Source organism: Nicotiana tabacum, unplaced genomic scaffold, assembly GCF_000715075.1.
Source record: "Nicotiana tabacum cultivar K326 unplaced genomic scaffold, ASM71507v2 Un00046, whole genome shotgun sequence".
NCBI classification, from domain to species: Eukaryota; Viridiplantae; Streptophyta; class Magnoliopsida; order Solanales; family Solanaceae; genus Nicotiana; species Nicotiana tabacum.
In genome coordinates, this window is record NW_027438284.1 from 271,309 (window position 1) to 282,497 (window position 11,189).

The 11,189-nt window shown below is 31.7% G+C and overlaps 1 protein-coding gene across 1 annotated transcript; it reads left to right on the forward strand.

The window, feature by feature from the left end:
* Positions 1-2,749: 2,749 nt before the first annotated feature.
* On the forward strand, positions 2,750-9,738 carry LOC107773833 (uncharacterized). Its single transcript, XM_075248731.1, has 17 exons — positions 2,750-2,844; positions 2,983-3,034; positions 3,669-3,790; positions 3,986-4,036; positions 4,127-4,243; positions 4,435-4,551; positions 4,660-4,795; positions 5,799-5,969; positions 6,245-6,403; positions 6,585-6,704; positions 6,971-6,977; positions 7,039-7,112; positions 7,289-7,430; positions 7,577-7,736; positions 8,212-8,328; positions 9,045-9,171; positions 9,502-9,738. Exons 1-17 carry the CDS (start codon positions 2,750-2,752, stop codon positions 9,736-9,738), a joined length of 2,004 nt encoding a protein of 667 aa, XP_075104832.1.
* The last annotated feature ends 1,451 nt before the right edge of the window (positions 9,739-11,189 follow it).

An 11,189-nucleotide genomic window follows, 5' to 3' on the forward strand; every position in this document is an offset into this window, starting at 1 on the left:
TATATTGGGATCGGGTTGCGTGCCGCAACAATTGTAGATACAAAGTGTTTATAATTGGATACAAGTTTCTTATTGTTTTGCTGTGAATTCTAAGTTGTCCTTATGCCGTTACTCTTGGTTTACTGTTGATATTGATATGCCCCTGTAGCATGTACTTCCTCCCATATTTACTTGTTGTTCCTGTTTTATTTTTCGCTATATGCTATATAACTGCACATGTTTAGTTGGTTGTCTGGTCCTAGCCTCGTCACTATTTTGCCGAGATTAGGCTAGACACTTACCAGCACATGGGGTCGGTTGTGCTGATGCTACACTCTGTACTATGTGCAGATCCCGGAGCAGCTTTTGGATAGTAGCATTTGGGTGGCTGCCTTCAGTCCAACTAGGGATCCCGAGGTAGTCCTGCAGGCGTCCGCAGGCCCGACGTTCTCTTCTATCTTATTATGTATTCTGTTTTCCTTGTTTCCGAGACAGATTGTATTTTCTTTTCATACTTTTGTTGTAGTAATCATAGACAGTCCGTGATATTGTGACACCGGCTTCCGGGTAGAGACGTATGTTGGCATTGTCGTACTGGCTTGGGTTATTTTATCAGATTAAGTCTTCCGCTTGATTTTATTCATCGTTAAAATTTAAATGTTAATTACCTATTAATTCAAATTGTTAAAAAAGGGCTAAAATGAAAGAGTTTGTGATTCTTCATATAGCGGCTTGCCTAGCTTCTACGAGTAGGCGCCATCATGACTCCCGAGGATGAAAAATTCAGGTCGTGACATAAATAATAGTACTTATTAGTCGTAATTTTAAATTATGTTTGTTTTCATTATAGCTTATTAATAATATTTATTTTATGTGATTGTATTATCTTTATTGTTGAATATTTTAGTACAATGGCAAGACTCATCTCATATTTATGTTATTTTATTGAAAAATACCTTATATAGTTCTATCTTACTAGGATTAAAGAAATATTTGGAGCACAAATTTTACGTTTTGTCCTATGAAGACTTTATAAGAAAAAACGCGAAAACCCGAGAAAAACCGAGATTAAAAAACCCGACTTTTATTGATTTGGTTTGGTATTTAGATTTAATAACCCAATACAATTGGTTTGGTTTGATAATTAGAAAATCCGAACCAACCTGACCTATGTACACCCCTATTTCCATGTTACCAAAAAAAAAAAAACTCTTTTAAGCTTCGCGTATTCTCTAACTCGCTACAATAATAAAATATAAATCATCTATACGAGAATTCATAAGCGAGTTTACTTGGCGAGCTCCATGCCTTCAGAGTTGAGGTAAAAGATTCAAATCGTATCAGTAGCGCAACATTTACCCGATGTAATTTAAAAAGAAAAAAAGCACTTCGATTTGTGATTACAGAAATTAATAATTTGGAATGAAAGGAATCATTTTGACATCCAATGATGAACTGGAAATATTTTTCTTTTGTCCTAAAGTGCAGAGAAATAAGGAAACTAAATCTAATGGAGCAAACAAAAGAGATTATTTACCAAAAAAAAAAAAAAACAGAAAAGATCAACATCTCTATTATTTACCTGTGTTTTACAAATTTCAATATTATAAAAAGCTTAAACCATAGTTATAGAGATTAGCCAACTAAAGCAAAGTAACCAGCCATCAACATAGAGGTATGGAATTAACTTCTTCTCTGTGTCTTTATTTTTTTTTATTGTTGTTTTTTAAGATACGTTCATATATATATATATATATATATATGGGGTCACTAAGAGCCTGTTTGGCCAAGCTTTTTGAAGGCCAAAAATACTTTTTTTTTTAAATTTAATATATTTGACCAAAATAAAAAAGTACTTTTGAGCAACAACAAAAACAGTTTTTCTTCTTTTGGAGAGAAGCTACAAGTAATAGTTTCTTCTAAAGCAGAAGCAGAAGCAGAAAATTAATTTGTTCAAGACAAAGATGACCTTACAATAAATTTATAGTATTTTTCAAATTATCCTTCATAAATTTAACAATTTTCTTTTCCTATTCCTTTTCCTTTTTCTTCTTATTTCTACCATACATTTATTCTCTTTTTTATTTTAATTATATTTTTATTCTCTTTCTCCTATTCCTAAGAGTAGATTTTAAATTTATATTGAATGATATATTTTGACATATTTAAATTATCATGTAAACAATAAGTAATACCAAGCACATTCGAAGTTATTGCTTTGAAATAACTATATTTTATATTGATTGGCATTTTTCATTTATGATTTTTACTTTACGTTTTATATTATAATTGAATTTTTTTATAATAAATATTTAAATTTATTTTTCTTTTCTAAATAATACTAATCGCAAAGTGAATATTTATTGTTCTTTTTCATAATTTGATACTTAAAAGTACTTTTTAAATATTGGTCAAACACAACAAGCTTACAAAAAGCATTACACAAACGAATTGACCAAACACAAAATGCTATTTTGCAAAAGTACTTTTTCAAAATAAACAGCAGTTTGGCCAAACAGACTCTAAATTCATTTACTATAATTGTAAAGTTATACGAGTTTTCACGTATTTGGCCCAAATAAAACGTTTTAGCCTGCATGTCTGAAACCAAAAATAAAACAAATAAACGTTGTTTTCTCAATTCTATTTCCTTATTAGAACATGATATATTAACACGTAAATCAAGCTAGTAAAAAGATTTTTGATTTAATAGTAATCCAATATTTTTATTTAAATTCCAGAGCAAATATTTTGTGTGAAAATGTAGATAATGGGGAAGAATAAGCAACTAAGCGTACATATTTTGGAGGTTACTGTGGTTGCTTTATTATTCTTGTTAGTGGCTGATTGTCGACCTCAAAATGGGTTAGTCTCTGTTTCTTTTATTTGATTTTATATCTGTAATCCGTTATTTTTTTTTAATTTAAGTTAATAGCAAAAGCATTTTGCTATTAAAATTCAACTTATATTCTGACTTGCTACTTCTTAAATTGTTTAAAACAGGCGAAGATTGACAATAATGCCAGATGTCAAATTGGAGATACAACCTAATGATGTAAATCTATGTTTAGCAAACTTTTTTTTTTTCTATTTGTATTGTAATTATGCCATATTAATTCAACTGCATGAATTATATTCGCTGCAACATTAAAGTCACAAAATTATTTTTGTCAAATTAAAATTACTGAATTTAACCTATAATATCAGTAAGTCACAAAACTTTATATTCACTATAATAGTAAAGTCGCTATGATCGGTAAGTTTTACCGTATTAGTTATCTAATTTGGTGGCTTTACTGTTATAGTGGATAGAATTTAATTACTTCAACCTGTCGATACCAACCTTCTCGATCGGATGCGAGTAAGGGCTGATATGTTGATTGTGTCGTCACATGCTTTTTGATTGAGTCACCACCTCCCACGGCTACAACCAACACAAGATGAAAAAGAAATCTGAACGGTCTATTTTCATACTTTTCACGATATGATAGCATTATAGTAACAAGAGCTTTACATCTCAGGTCGACAAATACTCTTTCAAAATGATAAAATATATATAATTTTGTGGTTTTACTATTATAGTGAATAAAGCTTAGTAATCATACATGAATTTACTCCTATAATGCATTGTGTTTTTTAACCTTTGTACATTATTTAGGTTCTCACATCGTTTTTCATGTCCTCTTCAGGTAACAATAAGCAATGGCTTCGTCAATGTTACTTTATCGAAACCAGATGGCCTTATAACAGGCATATCATATGGTGGTATCAATAACATATTAGATACCAAACTTGTCGAAACTGATAGAGGGTATACATATTATACATTAAATATACATAATTATACACATATTATACATATAATATTATACATCTGATTACTACTTTTAATATAAGCGATTGAGTGGACGGCTATTCAGATTATTCTTCTTTTTTTAAATATAAGTTTCGAGTTTCTTTAATGAAGAAAATAATTAAATGTAATACTATATTATGATGATTTCAGGTATTGGATTTCTGTTTGGAATCTTACAGGACATGGAACAGCTCGAAAACAGTATTAATCTTTACCTTCTGGTCTAAAATTGATAAATTAACATTGACGAAAAACAATTACTAAAATTATGTCCTAATTAATATTATGCAGGTTATCAGCAACAAGTTTTGAGATCATATCGAACAACGGAAACACGACAGAAATTTCATTTAAAAGAATTTGGAATTCTTCTCAAACTGATGAACCTCCCCTAGACTTTGACAGAAGGTGATGTGTTTTGCACTATATTACTAATTTATCATATCGTAACATGTAACGTATCTTATTTTCCAGGTTGATAATTTTACTTATATGAACGATCTTATAGTTATCGTTTAGACAAATAACGTAAATATTCTTTTACATGTCAGTGTATAAACATTATATCTTGCTAATATTTCAAGAGACCAATTTTTCAGGATCGTAATGGGACGCGACACGCCAGGATTTTATACTTATGCTATGATTGAACGTTCAAAAGAATATCCCCCTACGATTATCCAACAACTCAATGTTGTGTTCAAGCTTCAAGACATGTAATTTATCTAAAATTTCTCATTATTAACGAAAAATACATTTTTAAATCTATTCCCAATTCCAAAAGTTGGATATATTTTGTATTGAAATTGCATATTTATGAATAGGTTTCATTACATGGCTGTCTCGGATGAGAGGCAACGTGTCATGCCAACACAAGAGGATCGAGAAAAAGGAAAGGTGCTTGGCTTTAAAGAAGCTGTTCTACTTACAAATCCAGCCAATCCAGATCTAAAAGGAGAGGTATATTGTTTTTCATTCAGTTTCTAGTATCTGCATCAGGGTTCGACTAAATACGGACTCTTACTGAAAAGTCCCACAATAGGGGATAAAGCGCTCCATAAGAAAAGTGACTCTATACAAAGCTCGAACTCGAAACCTCTAGTTGAAAAACTAAAGGTTAACATGGGCCACCTATGTTGATGGGGCTAGAATGGGCATAGGTAGGTTGGAAGACAAACTGTAACAGTTCACGAACAGCTGGCGGTTGAATTCGACAAAGGTTCGCTGTGAAACTTGCCTAAGGCAAATCCTACATCAGAATGGGAGGAGAAAGTTAGGGACTATATATATAAGGTCGAGATAAGAATTCAATTGTTACTCGCGCATTCTAAGCAGGAAGCCAAGGGATCAAAACTGTGAGATCCAAAAGCCTTTAGGTGGCTAGAGAGATAGGACCAAAGCTAACAATATCTTAACAGTTAGACATGACCGTGGCAAAATCTCATTGTTCAATACTTGTTACCTAAAGAGGGTGATGTCTAGGGCGGATTTACAGTCTACCAAAGGGTTCACGTGAACTCGTGGTCTTCGACAAAAAATGTGTATATTACGAGTATAATTCATATAATTTGTCTAGATACTACTTTTGTGAGCCGATGGTTGGATTTGTTGTGTTGGTTCACTAATTAAGTAGCTGAGATTTTTCCCTAGGGACCAAGGATTGATCCTTGTCGAGCCCATCTATTCTATTATTTTATACTATCAAACTAGTGGTGAGCCCATCCTCTATGAATCCAGTTCGCCCGTGGTGTAGCTACAAAACTATAAAATTAGCAAGCAATTGTTGAAGCTAATTATTAGATAATTCGAGAGGATTAATCATTTCATAATCCAGGGATATGATATCGAAAGCATTATTTATATATATAGTTGGATCTTGGATTTGAACTTTATGTTACGTTTCAAGTTCATGATTTTACCATACCTCGTTTAATTTATTGAGTTCGAAATCTATTATATGCAGGTAGATGACAAGTACTTTTACGCAAATGATAACATAAAAGATAAAGTTCATGGATGGGTATGTAGTAATCCTCCAGTAGGATTTTGGATGATTAATCCAAGCAATGAATTTCGTACTGGAGGACCTTTTAAACAAGACCTTACTTCACATGTTGGTCCAACTGTTCTTAGTGTAAGTGATGAATTATTTACTCAATTATATGTATAGAAAAGGGTAGCTCGGTGCACTAAGCGCCCGCTATACGCGGAGTCTGAGGAAGGGCCAGACATAAGGGTCTATAGTACGCAGTCTTACCCTGCATTTCTGTAAGAGGCTGTTTCTACGGCTTGAACCTGTGACCTCCAGCTGGTCACATGGCACTCAATTATATGTATCATTTGTTAATTTTCTTTTACTTCTAATTAAGTGTAGATCTTAACTTTATATTATATTCATAATTATCACAGGTATTTTTCAGTACACATTATGCAGGAGAAGATTTAGCAATTAAATTTCAACATGGAGAAGCATGGAAAAAAGTTGTTGGCCCTGTATTTGTGTATCTTAACTCTGATGCTTCAGCTAAGGAAAATCCTTCTATATTGTGGACTGATGCGAAGAAAAGAGTATGTATTAATGAGCTCGTACTAGTTTTCTGATACTTTTTCTGTTTCAATTTATGCGACAAATATATGTACTGAAATATTCTGAGCTGACTCTTATATACTTCGAACCTTGCCACGTAAAATGAAACAAAGGGAGTACAAATTTTGGCATCATTTTTCTAACGAATGATCAAATTTACAGATGAATCAAGAAGTTGCAAGTTGGCCTTATGAATTTCCACTTTCACAAGATTACATCAAATCTAACCAAAGAGGAACAGTTACAGGCCAACTATTTGTTAATGACTGGTACTTTTCTTCAGTATTCTTTCTCTAATATCTACGACCTATGTTGCGTGGAATCTTCAAAATGCTGCAGCACTGGTGTCGGATCCTCCAACAATATACTAGTTTTGGAGTATTTGACATGCACTCGACGACATTTTTGAAGAGTCCGAGCAACATAGTCTGCAACCATATTATATATGTATTACTATGTAAAGAGAGTACTTTTAAGAGTTTAAGTTATATACATCGTTATTGTAAGAAATTCTTATACCGTCAAGTAACTTTTACCTGTTTTTGCAGGTAACTTGTTTTATTGATTGACTGACTAATATTATTTCCTTTTTTTGAAAGGTTTATCAATAAAAGAGATGTACCTGCATCTAATGCATATATAGGGTTAGCGCCACCTGGAGACGCTGGATCATGGCAAATAGAAAATAAAGTAAAGTGTAAAATAATTTATATGTATTTTTCAGGTGTTTAATTGTATGTGGCAAGCTTTTTAAAACTTTAATTTCCTAAGTTTTTCAGTACACTTCCTTTGTTTTTCTCCTGAATTTCCTCTGATAAAATTCATAAAAATGTTATATATATAAAAATTTTGTTTTAAATTTTCAGGGTTACCAATTTTGGACTAAAACAGACACTAAAGGAAACTTCATCATAAAAAATGTCATATCTGGTATATATAACTTGTATGCAACAGTCCCAGGATTTATTGGGGATTACAAATACACTCCAATTATTAAAGTTACTCCAGGTTACATTCTTGCTTACTTATTTGTTTTTTTTTTCTTTCTAATTTTAAACTCCATCTCCAATCAAATAAATAAATACTGCTATATAAATTGAGATGGAGGGTATCTAATTTTTTTTTTTTCGAATTTCATTTGTACCAAAATACAGGTTCTAATATTAAATTAGGGAGTTTGGTGTATAAACCTCCAAGAAATGGAGCCACACTATGGGAAATTGGAGTGCCAGATCGCACAGCTGCTGAATTTTTTATTCCAAATCCACCTCCACAATATAAAGTTCACAAATACCAAAACAACTCTGAATCAATGTATGTTCCACAAATTTCCTTTCCTGCTTAACTTTACTCATTATAACAGAAAAGTTGGAGATTTTTGCTTACTATAACAATGAAATCAAAATAAATAAATTTTTATTGTTAAAGTGAATAAAATTTATTGATTTTGCTGTTATAGTGGAAAATTTTGTGACTTTACGATGACAAAAAAGTAATTATTTGACTTTATTATAATAGTGAATAAAGTTTCATGACTTTATTGTTATAATAGGTAAAGTTCAGTTGGAAAAATATTTTTCCTTTTTTTGATAGGGAAAATATTTTTTTCCAATGAAAGGAAAATGAGTTCATTAGAAAAATATTTAAGCCAGTCAAACATAGGAAATAAAAAAATAGTTTTCGAAAAATATTTTTCTCCGTACTAAACACACCCTTTGCGCATGTTATTTTTCTAAATCTAGCGTTATGGTTCAAATTGTAACTCATTTACCCCATTTTGGTTTTCTAGATTTAAGCAATATGGTCTATGGGAACAATACAGTGTTTTATATCCTAAACGAGATCTCGTCTACAATGTCGCCACTAGCAAATATTCAAGAGATTGGTTTTTCGCTCATGTCACAAGGTATGTTATTATAGCTTCATATAAATATATGTATTTATATATGATATAGTTAAAACTAACAAGTTTATCCGAACCTAGTAGCTTTGGCTCGAACCATATATATAATATTAAAAAATTTACTAAACAAGTAAATAATAGAGTACAACCCAGTAAACGAGAGTTGAGGTAGAATTCCGAACTCGAACACAATGTTCAAATTACAACAAGAATCCCACAAGCAGTGGCGGAGCCAGAATTTCAAGTTTATGGGTTCAGAATTCTAATCGTTTTAAGTTAATAGGTTTTAAATTAATAATTTATACATATTCAATAAATTTTGTAAGACAAATACGGGGTTCAAACCTAAGCTATTGAGTTCGACCGAACCCGCTGGCTACACTCTAGCTCCGCCCCTGCCCACAAGTGGAGTCTAGGGAGGGTAATGTGTACGCGGATTTTACCCCTCAAAGGCAGAGCGAGAATTTAAAGCTTCTGGGTTCAGGATTTTAGTTCTTTTAAGTTATTGGATTCTAACTTAATAATTTGTGCATATTCAGTGAATTTCTTAAGATAAATATAAGGTTTGTACCAAAGCTACTGGGTTTGGACGAACCCGTAGTCGAAGGCTCCGCCTCTATTACCCCTACCCTGTGAAGGGTAGAAAGCCTGTTTCCCGACAAATAATATTCAAATTCTTATAACAATATATAGTACCTGTTGGATGAATTCTTTTGCAGGAATGTAGGAAACAACAAATATGAAGCTACAACATGGAGTATTTTATTTAACCTTGGAAATGTTAACAAGGCCTCAAATTACACTCTCCAATTAGCTCTTGCAGCAGCTCATGAATCTGAACTACATGTAATTAATCTCACCCTTATTAATTTATTATTTGACTTATTATTTCAACAATACACACACATATATCCTGACTTATTATGTAATATTTGTTTTTTGATTTTTCTCATTAAATTTTATGCCATATCATATTTATGGTAAGGTTTGAGTCAAAATAACTTTTAACAATGATAAAGTTTAATTACTTTTAAGAATAAAAAATAGTTAAGTTACTTTAGTAAAATTAAAAGATAGTTAAATGACCATTAGTGAAATTAACTCGTTATTCTTGATATTGTTGTTATTCGATCGATAAATGACTTACATACAAATTCTTTTTTTTTTTTTTTGAAGGTTCGTGTCAACAATGAAAAAGCACAAGAACCTGTATTTACAACAGGATTAATAGGGGGAAGTAATGCAATTGCAAGACATGGTATACATGGATTATATTGGCTTTACAGCATTCGAATACAAGGCAATTTGCTTGTTAAAGGATCAAACACAATTTTTCTTACTCAAACAAATGCTGATCTCACTGCCTTTAATGGAGTCTTGTACGATTATCTTCGTTTAGAAGGACCTCATTAGAGATAAAATGGTCATTCAAGTCGTTCATTTTTTTCAAGTTTTGGTTATGCGTGGTGTTTTTAGACGCGAAAATTTTGTAATTGAGTTACTTTTTGGGTGTTATCACTTTTAGTCCGCTTCAGAAACTATTTATATTTGATAGCCGAAAAAGTGTATAAAATTTGTATGATTTTTGTATATAACATATAGAATGTATATATACAAAAAAAATACACAAAAAATATACATTTGTTTGGCATTATTTTGAGAGCGGCAATACAATGTCATTTTCCCGAATTTTTTGGATGATCTTAGTCAAATTAAATTTTTATGATTACTATAAGGAGTTGAGTTTTAAGAACGCTGGTCTTGTACTTTTTTTGGCCCATGAGAATCTAAATTCTTATTTAGTAATCTGAAAACAATAGTAACAAAATGGAATCTAATAATCTGTTTCGTTAATTTACCTAGCTGCAACTGAAAACAATAGTAACAAATGTAATTTAATAATCTGTAAATATTGGAAAATAGCTACCTCTTATAAAAACAGGAGAGATTAAAAGCAATTTAATTCTTGAGAATGTATAGACCAAAATCTGCCCTAAGGATTCTTAACGTAATATGGCAATAAGGAAAGTATCGGCTGAGGTCGAACAAGAAGCAGCGAGATTCATGATCGAGATGTCAATCATGACCGAGGTTGAGCATTGTGCAAAGAACAGTAACGGCTAGTGTTTGAAATAGGATATTAATTGAATATTCTCTACACTTGTACTATTAGAGTTTGTTAGAGAAATGTCTTGTATAAATAGAAAAAAAGATAATGGCACAGGGGAGGCGAGATTCATTTTGATAAGAACACTTTTGAGAAGAATATTCTTCCTCTCTCTCTAACAAAGATACAAATGTTGCTTTTTCATTGACATTCTTACATATATTATTCCACACTTTTCCAGAAGATACAAGGATATTTCCAACATTCTAAGATTTATCTGTCACACATCATTGTCAGAAGGAACAATCATCTAATTCATTCATTATTGGGTGATTCATTCCTTCTATTTACTTAAATACCACTTATTATTATTTATTGCTAGTTATTCCTCCATTATTGCTCATGCTTTGAGAATATTTAATGCGCAATCTCATTAACTTCCCACCGAATCAACCCTACATTGTCCGTATTTTCAAGATCTTCGTTGAGAAATATTATTATTAACTAAAGTTTAACCCATCATTACATAAATATAAGGTTTAACCGAAAGTTATACTTTTCGGTCAAACAATTTGGCGACGTCTGTGGGGATTTCATAGTTAAAGTTTTTAGTTTCCTCTAGATCTATAACCAACATGAACCGCTAATGTAAAAAAAAAAAGACAAGAACAGGATCTCCTTTCTTTGTACACACAGATCTGATATGGCAGGTAACAATGAAGAAAGAACGAGGATAATGGACGACCTCACAACCAAC

What these genes read in the sequence shown, in the direction of transcription:
- LOC107773833 (XM_075248731.1), top strand. Translation starts at nt 2,750, where the DNA reads ATGGGGAAGAATAAGCAACTAAGCGTACATATTTTGGAGGTTACTGTG. An exon ending in TTGGTCCAACTGTTCTTAGT is followed by an intron (nt 5,970 to 6,244) that starts GTAAGTGATGAA and finishes TAATTATCACAG; the next exon opens with GTATTTTTCAGTACACATTA. An exon ending in TTTTTCGCTCATGTCACAAG is followed by an intron (nt 8,329 to 9,044) that starts GTATGTTATTAT and finishes ATTCTTTTGCAG; the next exon opens with GAATGTAGGAAACAACAAAT.